This window comes from Amia ocellicauda, chromosome 3, assembly GCF_036373705.1.
Source record: "Amia ocellicauda isolate fAmiCal2 chromosome 3, fAmiCal2.hap1, whole genome shotgun sequence".
Taxonomy (NCBI): domain Eukaryota; kingdom Metazoa; phylum Chordata; class Actinopteri; order Amiiformes; family Amiidae; genus Amia; species Amia ocellicauda.
The window spans coordinates 27,004,326-27,020,891 of NC_089852.1; the positions used below are offsets into that span (position 1 = coordinate 27,004,326).

At 41.7% G+C, this 16,566-nt stretch overlaps 1 protein-coding gene across 1 annotated transcript; it reads right to left on the bottom strand.

Moving 5' to 3' along the window:
- Positions 1-8,606: 8,606 nt before the first annotated feature.
- On the bottom strand, positions 8,607-10,400 carry LOC136747293 (interferon a3-like). Its single transcript, XM_066700230.1, has 4 exons — positions 10,331-10,400; positions 10,039-10,188; positions 9,573-9,671; positions 8,607-9,124 (listed from the first exon to the last, which is right to left on the bottom strand). Exons 1-4 carry the CDS (start codon positions 10,379-10,381, stop codon positions 9,014-9,016), a joined length of 411 nt encoding a protein of 136 aa, XP_066556327.1. The 5' UTR covers positions 10,382-10,400; the 3' UTR covers positions 8,607-9,013.
- Positions 10,401-16,566: the final 6,166 nt, after the last annotated feature.

Below are 16,566 nucleotides of genomic sequence, written 5' to 3' on the forward strand. Positions count from 1 at the left end.
GAGGTAGGAGGAGAACCAGGTGAGAGCAGTCCCAGAGATCCCAAGGTCAGCGAGGCAGGAGAGGAGGATGGAGTGATCGATGGTGTCAAATGCTGCAGAGAGGTCAAGGAGGATGAGGACTGAGGAGAGGGAGGCCGCCCGAGAACAGCTGAGGGAGTCAGTGACTGCCAGGAGAGCCGTCTCGGTGGAGTGAGCTGTGCGGAAGCCGGATTGCAGAGGTTCAAGGAGTGAGTGTTGGGACAGAAAGTCCGAGAGCTGACGGTGGACCGCCCGCTCGAGAGTCTTGTCATTTGAACACGGGTTGTATTTTTTTTTCTATTGTTATTGAAGCACTTGTATATTTGTTTTATTATATTCTTTAAGTTGTCACATTTGATCAATCACTTTTTTTTGTGCACAGACAGGACAGTTGGTGGATAGTCTCAGTTGTGACCTGAGAATGTTGTTGGTTATTGGCCAGGGGAAAGAAAGGTACAGTGAGGGAAAAAAGTATTTGATCCCCTGCTGATTTTGTATGTTTGCCCACTGACAAAGAAATGATCAGTCTGTAATTTGAATGTTAGGTGTATTTTAACAGTGAGAGAGAGAATAACAACAACAAAATCCAGAAAAACGCATTTCAAAAAAGTTATACATTGATTTGCATGTTACTTGGTGGCAAAACCCTTGTTGGTAATCACAGAGGTCAGACGTTTCTTGTAGTTGGCCACCAGGTTTGCACACATCTCAGGAGGGATTTTGTCCCACTCCTCTTTGCAGATCCTCTCCAAGTCATTAAGGTTTCGAGGCTGATGTTTGGCAACTCGAACCTTCAGCTCCCTCCACAGATTTTCTATGGGATTAAGGTCTGGAGACTGGCTAGGCCACTGCAGGACCTTAATGTGCTTCTTCTTAAGCCACTCCTTTGTTGCCTTGGCTGTGTGTTTTGGGTCATTGTCATGCTGGAATACCCATCCACGACCCATTTTCAATGCCCTGGCTGAGGGAAGGAGGTTCTCACCCAAGATTTGACGGTACATGGCCCCGTCCATCGTTCCTTTGATGCAGTGCAGTTGTCCTGTCCCTTAGCAGAAAAACACCCCCAAAGCATAATGTTTCCACCTCCATGTTTGACGGTGGGGATGGTGTTCTTGGGGTCATTCCTCCTCCTCCAAACACGGCGAGGTGAGTTGATGCCAAAGAGCTCGATTTTGGTCTCATCTGACCACAACACTTTCACCCAGTTCTCCTCTGAATCATTCAGATGTTCATTGGCAAACTTCAGACGGGCCTGTACATGTGCTTTCTTGAGCAGGGGGACCTTGCGGGCGCTGCAGGATTTCAGTCCTTCATGGTGTAGTGTGTTACCAATTGTTTTCTTGGTGACTATGGTCCCAGCTGCCTTGAGATCATTAACAAGATCCTCCCGTGTAGTTCTGGGCTGATTCCTCACCGTTCTCATGATCATTGAAACTCCATGAGGTGAGATCTTGCATGGAGCCCCAGACCGAGGGAGACTGACAGTTATTTTGTGTTTCTTCCATTTGCGAATAATCGCACCACCTTTTGTCACCTTCTCACCAAGCTGCTTGGCGATGGTCTTGTAGCCCATTCCAGCCTTGTGTAGGTCTACAATCTTGTCCCTGACATGCTTGGACAGCTCTTTGGTCTTGGCCATGGTGGAGAGTTTGGAATCTGATTGATTGATTGCTTCTGTGGACAGGTGTCTTTTATACAGGTAACGAGCTGAGATTAGGAGCACTCCCTTTAAGAGAGTGCTCCTAATCTCAGCTCGTTACCTGTATAAAAGACACCTGGGAGCCAGAAATCTTGCTGATTGATAGGGGATCAAATACTTATTTCCCTCATTAACATGCAAATCAAATTATAACTTTTTTGAAATGCGTTTTTCTGGATTTTTTTGTTGTTATTCTGTCTCTCAGTGTTAAAATACACCTACCATTAAAATGATAGACTGATCATTTCTTTGTCAGTGGGCAAACGTACAAAATCAGCAGGGGATCTAATACTTTTTCCCCCACTGTATCTGTACTGGATAGGTTGATGAAATAGAAGGGAGGGGCTTTTTGCATTTAGGGTGGATGGAGACTGGGAGAAGGGGGATCTGCGGACGGACAGCGAGCCAGCAAGCGCAATAGCCGGATCGCTCGGGAGGATGCGAGCGCAGGGGAGCATTGCGGGGAACGAGAGGGAGACGGACCTGACAGAAGGCAGAGACCTGAGGTCCGCGCCGGTACTGACATCGGAGTGGAGGACCGACAGGCGGACAGAATGCGCAGGGAGAAACCGCAGGATCACACCAGGAGTCGGTGGCTAGAGCGGATAGCCTGGAGAAAGCCTGCATGGAGATAAGCAAGTGCTGACACTTATTTAATTTGACTTTGAGCCTGTGATCACCAGTGCAATAGTTTATTCTTGTGATTCTCCCTACCTATACTGGGCAGTAATCTCTATTTTAGACAGGGTTTTAATCTTTTAGTATTTTAAATCAGGGTCCGTTTTAACCTAAGATTGATGGTTTTATTGAATTGTATCCATTATATGGGAGAGGGTTGTTTTAGTAGAGAGAATACAAAGTTGGTTTATTGCAATTTTATTCTAGAGAGGCCACGCAGGACCACCCTTGTTTTGCATGTCCTTGATGCACACCGCCCTTACCCCCTTGTTGGTCCTGGATGTGTGTTGCCATCCTACAAGCTCTTGTGGTTTCACTAGATTGTTCTTTTATCTTATTTTTTTGCTACTTTGCACCCTAGCCAGTAGTGGGTGTTTATGCATTTAACATTTTAATAAACCCTGTTTCAAACTTTACGCAGTCTTGTCTCCGAGTGTTGGCCTCTGGTACTACTTCCCACTCTTACAAATTAACGGACCTTGGGAGAAATCTGATTTGAATGAAATGTCTTACTGGGTCCTGGTGCCCTAAACTTTTACTACCAGGTGGCGTTGTTGGCTACGATGTGCCCCGTGACATAAACAAGCCGACAGGGTGATACATTATAAATTAAATGGGGTGGAATTAAACGGTGGAAAACCCAACCACAACTGCCGTGGGTAACTGTGGATTTAATAAATCGTAGGACATTAAGAAGTATGCTATCTAAATAGAGACAGCCAGTATGTCATTTGTAAATGAATATGCAAATTAGATGAACTGTCCATGTGATTAAATGTAGCTGGTGACGAATTGTACATGAATTGATCCTTAATCTATTGATTTTTACAAGGATAGTCTCTTTAAACAATGATCTAAGGCTTTACAGATGTCTAGCTTTCCTGCGGTTGATTTTCTTGCTTTCTCTTGTAGAGTATCACAGGGTGTCACTTGGCAACTGTGCAGGTATTTCTAGTTTCTCCGTCTCGGATGTAAAACTCGGATGTATTAGGTTAAATTTTTGGCCCTCACACCTCCCTTGAGAGTAATCTTAATGTACCCTCTGTCCCGTCCCCGCAGTACTAAGTTAATCAATCAACCAATCAAGTCATCATGATGATGACAAATGCAATACAAATCTAATAATTTAGATCCAACATAATAATGTATTAAATCAATTTACAGCTATTTTTCTTAAATCAACAGTTAGGCCAAGCCAAGCTCTGCTAACTCCTCCCCATATCAGGTTATTGTGATAAAAATGCACATTGTGTTTTTGTTTGATCCTAAAGTGGTTTCATCGTAACTATTGTTTCAGGCCTCTTCCTTTATTGGCTACAGACATCCATACTGTGTCTGGATTGATGTTTGCAATAAGAGTGTCAACCAGTTCTGCCAATCCTTTTACATATATTTGTGAGTGGGTGTGTGCTATGTGCGTTTGTGCTCAGTGTATTTTATATGTGATATCTAGATTAATTAATCGAACGACAGAACACATGAGAGAGAGAGAATAATAGATTATACACGATAATCAGCCTGGCATCTTCCTTAGGGATTGTATAAAAAGGACACCATTGTGTTAACACTGAATTTGTATAATCTATTCTGATATCTTGTCTATTTTATAATAATGTATAGTTAATTTTATGATCCCCTGCTCTCTCTCTCTCTCTCTCTCTCTGATGAGTAATAATTTGACCGTCATAAAAAATACACGTTATATTTTATTGTTTAAGTTTAATGAAAAAGTAACAATTTAAAAACGGACACCTACAAACATAGCTTATGAAAAGCGAAATGTAACCAGTCACACATGAAATGTTTTGTTCCCGTTGCTGTAAATCATACTTGAGACATAAGAGTAATAAATACAATGCAATAAATATATACATTACAATAAATACATACAACATTAAATAAATAAAACCATAAATAAACAGTCAGTAAAAAAAGTTATTTTCGTGTTTTGAACCCTCTTGCATATTTTTAACACTGACTAAAATACTGCATACGTATATAAATATAAAAATAAGACTTTGGACCCGTTCTGTCGAGATTTAAACACCACAATCTCATAATTCACAATAAGCCTATATAGGTTGTAGACAATGAATCAAACGCTGGTCATTTCTTTCCGGATTGAAGCAGCGAGCACATTGAGCCTTTGCAGATGAATCCTCACTTGAGCCCTGATGATTTCCCAAGCCTGAGCGCTGTATGTCTGAAAGAAAACACCAAAATATATGATTATTATTATTATTATTATTATTATTATTATTAATAATAATAATAACAATCATATTAAAAGTAGTAGTAGTAGTAGTAGTAGTAGTAGTAGTAGTAGTAGTAGTAGGCTATTATTAGTGGTGGTGGTATTAGCTTAATCAAATTCTCCTTACCTTCTTTTTCAGGACATTTTCATTTAGTGCCTTGAAATATGGTATCAGTATCCTGTTCCTTTTCCTCGGCTGTACCTGCAACAGACAATGGTAATTATATTGGCTTTATCGTTCTAACCGGAATTATATAGTTATGTGCTTTTCCCTGTAGTGTTTTTTTCTTTATTTTTTCCCGTTGTTTTCTTGATGGACGTTACTCGCAAGGCAGAAAAAAAAACTGAAATAAACTTGGCAGTTGAATTCATTAAGACTGGAACTGATTGCCTTTAGAATTGATTGTCATTAAGGGTCTGCTTAACACAGGTGGACAAGTGGTTCTGTAGGTATGCTATACAATATGGGGTGCTTATTTGTGTTGGTGTCCCTTTTCACAGATTTTACTAAAATCTTGTTTGTTTCTCCAGATTTCGTAAATAATTAAGCCTATTTTCCACATTCATAAATATTTCACATTTTAAAATAAATACATATATATATCAGTTTTGAGTTTCACTAAATATTTAACAAAATACAAACTATGGGCTTTGAAAACTAAATATTGAAGTTTGAAACATATATTTAAATTAAATCCTCAATCTCTGACTCACAAAATCAATATTTAGTTTGTAAATACATGTTAAAATTGCAACTAAATGTTAAATATAAATATAAATGTTACATCTGCAGGTTTGCAAAATAAATATTTCGCAAACAGGCAAATGAGTCCCGCCCATCTGGTGTAGCCCACCTTAGCCATCTCTTAGCAGTAAGGCTTATTTATTTAATATTTCTGAAAAACACACTAGATCTCATTTATCTAACAAAACAAATGATTTACATTCGGCCCGATAATAAAAAGAGCACGTGTGGGTAATGAAAGCGCGACGGATTGAACGGAACGATCAGTGAATCGATGAATTTGGGCATTTATTGGGTATGCCACACACCGACATTGTCCCGACTGCACACATTCTGTGGAACTTACACACTTCCGAAGTTCCACGGCCTGGCGATGAAGGATGATTTGAAATTCGGTCAGTTTCTGTCTGTCCCAGGTCACAGCGTCGAGATTGCCGTGGTAGAGCTTCAGGATCTGCTTCGTGGTTTCACGTATGAATGCTATTTTATCGTCCATCTGAACCAAAGACCAAAGAAGTCATTAGAGATATACCAACTCACTGATATGTTATTCTTCTGTCTGCTATTGATGTTCATCATTACCTCAACCAGGACCACAATCATAGCCAAAGTGTTAATCGTTTAAAGCATTTTTTTAGGAACACCTACCTGCGAATGAAATACATCATCGTATGTCTTATGTGGGAATGGGACGATCACTCCGTCATGCACCAGCTCTCCACCCTGTAAAGCGAAACAATTGAGGAAAAAAAGTTTGCCTGTAATTCATGTATTTCGCACATCGACTGCGGCTAAGATACAGGAGAAACTTCATACCAAATGCGTGTTGCAGTGGTGAAAACGTTCAAGCGTGTAAAGTTGATATATGGCTGTATCCATGATTCAAATCTATTCATTGAACATATGTATTCACAAAAGTTGGATAGTGACAGCTAAACGCTTGAAATTAGCACGAATTCTTTTAACGAAAGGTATCAGTGGTAAGAGGCCACTTCACGGTTTCTACTTAATTGAAGCAAAACATATTTCCCCGTAAGAGGTGTGGCACTGTCATTATTGCTCTAGCACTGTGACTAAATGTAGTGTTAAGCAGCTGCTTGGCACTTGACAGATTCATGGAAATCTTCTGAACTCACCATCTCTCTGATCAGGCTCAGCGACTCTCTGCTCACAATGTCGTACCTATACTGAATCCAAGTGCATCCCAGAGTAAGATCCAGCGCGGAGAGAATAAGGGTTATACACTTCCAAAAACTCCTGGCCTCCATGGCGCCGCGTCTTGTCTTCTTAATGGACACTGGACTGTGATTGATCAGTAGTCAATGCACTCGACTGGAAAGCTAACGAACTCTTTTGACTTCGAGAACAGTTCGCATTGAGAATAAGATCCTGCCTTATGTACATGGAGAGAGAGAGTGAAGTATGAAAAGCAAAAACGCAGGGAATTCCCATGTTCTGTGCTTTATTCTTACGGATACAGACGAGTAGGTCTGTATTAATTAAATGAATTAAATTATACATCTCATCCCAGAATATGCATGTATTTATATCAATATGTATATTATAATTCTATGTAGTTATTATTTATGTTTTTCAATTGTAGTTAACATTTTCATCCTGTTTAGCTTTAGACTCGCAAGATACTAGGCTAATACTGCAAACAGGCTAATGTGAGCTTCACAGCTATACAGGCAGACTTTATAGAAGACATTTTTCGTTCTTTTCTGATCAAATAACTGACAAAACATGTAATTTCAACTTGGCTGTTACTCTTTTTTTTCTTAGCAGACACCCATATCCAGGGTGACTGACAATTGTTACATTAAATCACATTAGTTTTACTTTTTACCCATTTACACAGCTGGGCATTTACTGGAGCAATGTAAGTAAGGTGCCTTGCTCGAGGGTACAGCAGCAGTGCCCTAACCTGCGATTGAGACCACAACCCTCCGCTCCAGAGTCCAGAGCCCTGACCTCTACTCCACACTACTGCTGTTATCCCATTCTGATCCATACATCAGATTTCATTCATCTAATCAGATTTCATCTTTATGCATAAAATCTTGAATTATCAGATGGATTTAAGAAGCCGGCAAAATTCTCTTCTGAAATTCTTCCACAGTGTAAAAAAAAGAAAAACTAACCATCTAAATAAAAATGCATACATATATACAGGCATACATATATGCATACAGACATGCATACAATCATACATGCATGTGTATCTGGATACAAAGTTCCCAATTAATTCGTGCATATCGCTCTACGTCATTGTTTTGTATTCCCTGCTATGTGATACCGTGTGTTAATAGACCAATGTTAAGAGAATCACGTTTTATTGTAATTACATTGGATCGCAATCTTACATCTTTAACCAGTTTATTTTTCGATTCCATAGATTTCTTTAAAAAGTTAAATTTTGTCTCGAAATCCAGCGTGGAGGATTACCTAACAGCAATGTTTAAACTGAAAACGGAAAACTGCATGCTGTTATGTTCCGGTGGCTGGGAATCCTGTCTTCCCCTTTCCCTTTCTCTCGTCCATTTCAATCTATGACGTAGTGCTTTCGCTTTCACTGCGCTGATGCAATTCACCAAAGTGAAAGCTGCTCTTCACTTGACAGAGATGTTGAAGGACTCTAGCATGCAGAGGGCTTCCCCTGAAAAGTATTCATGATGCCATGAAGAAGATGGCAATACTAATAAATAATAATAACGTTAATGATGGTGTTATGATTAGTTGCTAAGGCTAATATGTGTAAAAAGCCGACAGTACAGCAAATCCTGTCATTGCTTTTCGTAGGTGCATCAGAGCTGTTCAGAGTACTGATAAAGGCACAGGCTGAGCTTGCATATTACAATTTCTTTTAAATGTAATTTCTGAATCTATTGATTTACGAATTTATCTCAATAAACACTGATACAAGTATTTCCAGGGTGCTTTTGAAGAGGAAATATGTCTAGTATAAAACAAGAACAACAACACAAGAGCATTCAGAAAGTTAAAGTATATAAAAACACATATTTTATTTGAAACAATAACAAATACAATTGATTTGATCAGGTAGCAGTAAAAAAATATTATTTAAAATTCTTATTTTTTGGCACAAGCATTAAATACACAGCATGACTTAATACGTAAGTCAAATAATTAAATAAATAAATAAATAAATAAATAATCAATAAATAATCCATAAAAATACAGTTCTCTCAAATACCTATATCTAAATCATACATTTACAAAGCATTTCACATAACAGCAGCATTTTTAAAGATCATTCCTTCTTGTAAACACAGAACAGTTGCATACACAGTACAAACTGCATCCATTTTCTTCTCTCCAAAAAACATAATACTAGAAACCACAGAAATACAATCAATACCAAAATGTAGCATTAAAAATAGTGTCATTAAATACTTTGAGCAAAAACGAGCATATAGAAATTGCTTCACACAACATTATTCAAGTAAAGTATACATAACTACACACTGCAGAATCAATAATATGAAACTTTCACGTGTAATTCACAAAGTCCAACGCAGCAATATTTGTTGTTTTTTCATTCCTTGTCCTTGGGTTCTCAAAATGTTAATCCTGCAAAATGTTAATTAAGTGTTTTTCAGCTTTGGGCAGTGCTCTTGTCTCTCCTTATGGATACAGCCAGTAAATCCAGTCTTTGCAGGTGACGCCACACAAGAGTCCTGACAACCTCCCAGGCATGAGACCGGTCCTGTAAGACCAAACAACATCACATCAGCAGAGGGTATATATATATATATATATATATAGGCACACTGCATTTGCTTTGAGTGCCATACTGAGTATAAAATGCTTGAATGAGAAGGTTTTTCTTTTACTTTAGAGGATTTCTCTGAATGGAAGATTAAAGCCGTTATATCAACAATCGTACTGATTAGTTCAGTGCTCTTTTAACAGGCCCAGAGTAAATCAGAGCCATTGGCAAATTACAAATCTGCTATTTGGTGGCAGGAATTATTTGATTTATTGTCATTAGAAGTCTGTAAATAGCTTACATCCATAATACAGAATACACACGTTTACAATCGGTGGATAGCTCAATTCTATTATTATTATTATCATTATTATTATAATTTTATTCAGTCTGATCGTGGTTTATACATGATGTAAGAGAAGCTTAGAAATTACTTCTCACATACCTTGCTTTTTAAAAGGTTTTCCACATCCTTAAAATGGCGGTTGATTTTCTTGCTTTCTTTCCTAGAGGATCGCAGGGTGTCGGATTTCATGGTCTTCCTCTACATTACAAAGAAATACATTTCATTACAATCAGTTCTGTGGGTGCGCAGCACTTCCTAGAGCATCTCGGTGTAGCCTGGTGCTGCGTGCTAAAGGCCCAGATAAAGAGTGTTCCATTACAGGGGAAGCTAGATATCGGAAACTTCATTTTCAGTGTCAGAAGCAGGTGTATTTAGTCTAAAGGCCTAGTCAGTGATTTAATTTGTACTTATAAAACTTCTCTTTGGTTCTTAATATCTTACTCTGTAAGATGTTCGTGTTGCCTTCCTATTGTCAGTAATTGGCTTATCATAGCCCACAGCGTCCAAAACAATTCACCACTGTGTTTATGAGCAAAAGTCAAACTTGAGCAGCAGGCCTACTCACACACTGGTCCAGCTCCAGGTCCTGGCGGTGCAGGTCGAGCTGAAACATTTCCAGTTTGATGGCATCCCAGTTCACGGCATCCGTATTGCCACTGTACAGGTGTCTTATGTGACTGATGACTTCGTGGATAAACATGATCTTCTCCTCACTCTGTTTAAAAAAAAATGACAAGAACATTGTTTTACTGACTTCTGTGTTTCATCCACGCTGGTCTGCCTTCTTGAGGACATTTCTTAAATGGTTAATTGTAATTCTATTTCAAAAGATAAGAAGCGTTCAGAACAGTTCTTACCTTAAAATCTCCAGCGTTTTTGTATGATTTGATGGGGAAGGGAACAGCCATTCTGTCATGCACTAGCTCACCGCCCTGAAACAGAATAAGAAAAACCATATATTATTATTATTATTATTATTATTATTATTATTATTATTATTATTAGGCCCAGTGTTCATCATTATCATCATCATTCAAACAGATGAAGATGCTTTGATTAAGTTTTTGTGATGTTAAAAAAATGAAATGTAGCTGATGTTGTTTTCCATCTAACAAAAAGCTATCTAATATTAATCCCATCCCACTGAAATAGTCTTTTAATATTCTAATCAAGCTGCAAAACGATAAGGTCTTCGGGTTTTCCATCATCACGTTTTTGATTTACTTCATTGAAGCCCTGGATGTGTTGCACAATAAAGGTTCATTTGATCGTTAAGCACTAGCTGGCAGGACTGAAAGATCGTTTGCTCTCAGGAGGACCAGAGTCGAAAAGCCGTCTCCTGCAGTGGCACTATAATACAATAGCGCATCCCATTGCAGAGAAAGACTTACCATCTCTCTGAGTAGAGACAGGGTTTCCTCACTCACACGTCCGAAATTGTAATGAACCCACTTGCATCCAAGAGAGAGCTCCTGGCTGCACAGAAGGATAAAAACACACGCCCAGGTCTTCATAGTTGCTGTTCCCGTGCTTCGGTGGATATGCTATCCTGAAGAGTGCCTGGATGACAGAGAACGGCTTTTTCCACACTAACCGATTCCGAAACAAAGTATTGCGCTGCCAGGGCGGATTTTGCTCGCTCTTCTCGGTGTCTTCTGCGTGCTATTGGTGTGCATGCTGTTGTCCTGCAGGTGTATTCAGATTATATACCGAGGTGTAGTAGCCTATGTTTAAAAAGCGAAAGGTAGGTGGGAACTTCCCCACTGGAACTTTTCCTGTGTAACTTTCAGCTTCTGAGCTGCCGCTGGCGGACAATGTCTCTGCTCGAGTCTGAAGACTTTAGCAGTTGAAGTGTGTTGTGTTGATAGACTTGATTTGATCGCTTGTTCACCTTTGTCTTTCTGTGCCCTTTTTGTTTTTGGTGACGGTGCATGCCGGTGCCTGATGTCCAGACCATGTTTCAATGACACCCTTGCTGCTTCGGAACCGCAACTTTACAGTGGAAATGCTGTTGGGATATTGTAGTGTAACAGATCACAGACGGTGTTGTATCATGTCATGTTGTATCTCTTCGCCGCTCTGTCCGAATATACCTCTCCTCTCATACCCTGCAGTCAAGATAAGGCTTTGGCATAAAAGGGAGAATGAATCTTGACATTTCTATGTTATTGTATTTGCTGTATTTTGCCCTTCGACACAACAGATCAAGTTTAGTTACAAAGCAATTCAAAGCTCTGAATTTTGAGCTAGACTAATTAAAGACACATTTTTAAAGAAATCGTCCGTTTCCAAAAATGAACAAACCAGTGGTCCACGTTTGTTTGTTTTCTTTGTCCCTTTTTCTTCATCTTTGTGGAATACACACCCATCGTCGTGTTTTGAAAATGTATATCCGAAAGTGGGAAAACAATGAATACCCTAAATTGTCTCATCGATGAAGACAACAAGTTATGGTGCTGTCAGAGAAGTTGCTATTTCGGTTTCGATTTGATGACGTCTAGTGCCATGCCCCCTGATACAACGAGCAGAACTGTGGATGACGAGCGGCGATTGCAGAAGCTGTATTATTTGTGTATTAATTTATTTTTGCTTGATTTGCTTGCTTGCTTCATCGATTGGTTGGTTGGTTGGTTTATTTATTAACATATGAATACATCCATCTGTTAATGTAATGAAAGCAAGCATTGGCACGACGGAACCTGCTTCATCACGATTTTATGTTGAATTCGTCGTATACTTCAGTTAATAACGTAACCCAGCTAACACACAATGTTGCCACAAGGTTGTAGCATCGTAATGTACAACATTGTGGCAATGAATGTACTGTTGCTGCTTTGATGTGTACTAACACTACAGGATGTATTATTATTCAATAATGATTGTTATGTAAATGATATTGACTAGACACACTTTCCCTGCTCACAAAGCCGACTTCATCTCCGCTTTTACCATTTTTAGGCTGATGATGCCCAGATCTGATCTGATCCGTTATTGATGCTCTTTGGAGGCATTTGTGGTTCTGTTGTCCCGCAGGTATTGCCTGCCAGTGTTGCTGATGTTCCGGAGGGTGAGCGCGATGTGGCTGCCAACTGTTCGGCGGAAGATGTCCCTGTCCCTGAACCTTTAGGAGCAGAGTGTACAGGACCCCCTGGCTCCTTTTGAGCCTGAAGGTTTGAGGTGCTCGCAGCGCACAACGCGAGGAGGGCCCCCGGCACGCTATTCAGATTAGACACCTGGCCCTGGTTGTACGGAGGATAGCTATAACCTGGAACCTCTTGTGGGAAGAGTGGTCCCCGGGACGGGAACCGAAAAAGTGGGGGAGTGTGTCACAGGAATGACTATATCACACTGTCTGAGCACCTTCTTTGTTTTTATTATTATTATTATTATTATTATTATTTTTTTTTTTTCTTGGCAGACGCCCTTGTCCAGGGCGACTTACAACATAAGTGCAAAAAGGCATCAATCATTACAAATTCAACTTAGCTAAAACATAGCAATTCAAAATAATACATTTTACAAATTCCAATTACAATTTACACAAGAACTGTAAGAGACTTCCTACATCCTGGACAGTGAAAGCTAAGTGCTGTCAAGATGTAGGGTTACAGACTAGGGCTATGGGAAAGGGAGCAAGGGGGAAAACAATCAAGAACACGAGGAGCATAATAAGCTGAAGAGCTATCTAGCAGGGATAGAGGACTAATATTACAAGTGCTGTCGGAAGAGATGCGTCTTGAGTAAGCGCCGGAATGAGGTCAAGGACTCTGCTGTTTTGACTTCAGTGGGCAGGTCGTTCCACCACTTAGGGGCCAGGGATGAGAAGGAGCAGCTCTGGAGGAAGGAGAGTGGAGAGGAGGCAGAGTTAGCCTTGTGGCACTGCAGGAGCGCAGTGGTCTGGTGGGGATGTATGGAGAGACGAATGACTGAAGGTAGCTTGGTGCAGTGTGGTCAAGACAGCGGTAGGTGAGGGTCAAAGTCTTGAACTGGATGCGTGCCGGTATCGGGAGCCAGTGGAGGGAGAGGAGCAGTGGAGTAGCGTGTGCGAATCGGGGCAGAGAGAATACCAGACGAGCCGCAGAGTTCTGGATGAGCTGGAGTGGGCGGGTAGTGGATGCAGGCAGGCCGGCCAGGAGGGAGTTGCAGTAGTCCAGGCGGGAGAGGACCAGTGACTGGACGAGCAGCTGAGTTGAGTAGTCGGTAAGGAAGGGACGGATCCGGCGTATGTTGCTCCGGAAGAATCTGCAGGTGCGTGTCAGCGTGGTGATGTGCTGGGAGAAGGAGAACGCAGTATCGAGGGTGACTCCTAGATTTTTAGCGGAAGAAGAAGGAGAGAGTGTGGTGGATTCCAAGGGGATCGAGATGGGGAGGTCAGCAGACAGGACAGGAAGATCTGGGCATCATCAGCGTAGAAGTGGTAGGAGAAGCCATGGGAAGCAATGAGGGGGCCCAGGGAGCGAGTGTAGAGAGAGAACAGGAGCGGGCCCAGGACGGAGCCTTGGGGAACACCTGTGAGGAGAGGTTGGGGGGTGGATGAGGAGCCTCGCCATGTCATTTGGTAGGACCGGTCACTGAGGTAGGAGGAGAACCAGGTGAGAGCAGTCCCAGAGATCCCAAGGTCAGCGAGGCAGGAGAGGAGGATGGAGTGATCGATGGTGTCAAATGCTGCAGAGAGGTCAAGGAGGATGAGGACTGAGGAGAGGGAGGCCGCCCGAGAACAGCTGAGGGAGTCAGTGACTGCCAGGAGAGCCGTCTCGGTGGAGTGAGCTGTGCGGAAGCCGGATTGCAGAGGTTCAAGGAGTGAGTGTTGGGACAGAAAGTCCGAGAGCTGACGGTGGACCGCCCGCTCGAGAGTCTTGTCATTTGAACACGGGTTGTATTTTTTTTTCTATTGTTATTGAAGCACTTGTATATTTGTTTTATGATATTCTTTAAGTTGTCACATTTGATCAATCACTTTTTTTTGTGCACAGACAGGACAGTTGGTGGATAGTCTCAGTTGTGACCTGAGAATGTTGTTGGTTATTGGCCAGGGGAAAGAAAGGTACAGTGAGGGAAAAAAGTATTTGATCCCCTGCTGATTTTGTATGTTTGCCCACTGACAAAGAAATGATCAGTCTGTAATTTGAATGTTAGGTGTATTTTAACAGTGAGAGAGAGAATAACAACAACAAAATCCAGAAAAACGCATTTCAAAAAAGTTATACATTGATTTGCATGTTACTTGGTGGCAAAACCCTTGTTGGTAATCACAGAGGTCAGACGTTTCTTGTAGTTGGCCACCAGGTTTGCACACATCTCAGGAGGGATTTTGTCCCACTCCTCTTTGCAGATCCTCTCCAAGTCATTAAGGTTTCGAGGCTGACGTTTGGCAACTCGAACCTTCAGCTCCCTCCACAGATTTTCTATGGGATTAAGGTCTGGAGACTGGCTAGGCCACTGCAGGACCTTAATGTGCTTCTTCTTAAGCCACTCCTTTGTTGCCTTGGCTGTGTGTTTTGGGTCATTGTCATGCTGGAATACCCATCCACGACCCATTTTCAATGCCCTGGCTGAGGGAAGGAGGTTCTCACCCAAGATTTGACGGTACATGGCCCCGTCCATCGTTCCTTTGATGCAGTGCAGTTGTCCTGTCCCTTAGCAGAAAAACACCCCCAAAGCATAATGTTTCCACCTCCATGTTTGACGGTGGGGATGGTGTTCTTGGGGTCATTCCTCCTCCTCCAAACACGGCGAGGTGAGTTGATGCCAAAGAGCTCGATTTTGGTCTCATCTGACCACAACACTTTCACCCAGTTCTCCTCTGAATCATTCAGATGTTCATTGGCAAACTTCAGACGGGCCTGTACATGTGCTTTCTTGAGCAGGGGGACCTTGCGGGCGCTGCAGGATTTCAGTCCTTCATGGTGTAGTGTGTTACCAATTGTTTTCTTGGTGACTATGGTCCCAGCTGCCTTGAGATCATTAACAAGATCCTCCCGTGTAGTTCTGGGCTGATTCCTCACCGTTCTCATGATCATTGAAACTCCATGAGGTGAGATCTTGCATGGAGCCCCAGACCGAGGGAGACTGACAGTTATTTTGTGTTTCTTCCATTTGCGAATAATCGCACCACCTGTTGTCACCTTCTCACCAAGCTGCTTGGCGATGGTCTTGTAGCCCATTCCAGCCTTGTGTAGGTCTACAATCTTGTCCCTGACATGCTTGGACAGCTCTTTGGTCTTGGCCATGGTGGAGAGTTTGGAATCTGATTGATTGATTGCTTCTGTGGACAGGTGTCTTTTATACAGGTAACGAGCTGAGATTAGGAGCACTCCCTTTAAGAGAGTGCTCCTAATCTCAGCTCGTTACCTGTATAAAAGACACCTGGGAGCCAGAAATCTTGCTGATTGATAGGGGATCAAATACTTATTTCCCTCATTAACATGCAAATCAAATTATAACTTTTTTGAAATGCGTTTTTCTGGATTTTTTTGTTGTTATTCTGTCTCTCAGTGTTAAAATACACCTACCATTAAAATGATAGACTGATCATTTCTTTGTCAGTGGGCAAACGTACAAAATCAGCAGGGGATCTAATACTTTTTCCCCCACTGTATCTGTACTGGATAGGTTGATGAAATAGAAGGGAGGGGCTTTTTGCATTTAGGGTGGATGGAGACTGGGAGAAGGGGGATCTGCGGACGGACAGCGAGCCAGCAAGCGCAATAGCCGGATCGCTCGGGAGGATGCGAGCGCAGGGGAGCATTGCGGGGAACGAGAGGGAGACGGACCTGACAGAAGGCAGAGACCTGAGGTCCGCGCCGGTACTGACATCGGAGTGGAGGACCGACAGGCGGACAGAATGCGCAGGGAGAAACCGCAGGATCACACCAGGAGTCGGTGGCTAGAGCGGATAGCCTGGAGAAAGCCTGCATGGAGATAAGCAAGTGCTGACACTTATTTAATTTGACTTTGAGCCTGTGATCACCAGTGCAATAGTTTATTCTTGTGATTCTCCCTACCTATACTGGGCAGTAATCTCTATTTTAGACAGGGTTTTAATCTTTTAGTATTTTAAATCAGGGTCCGTTTTAACCTAAGATTGATGGTT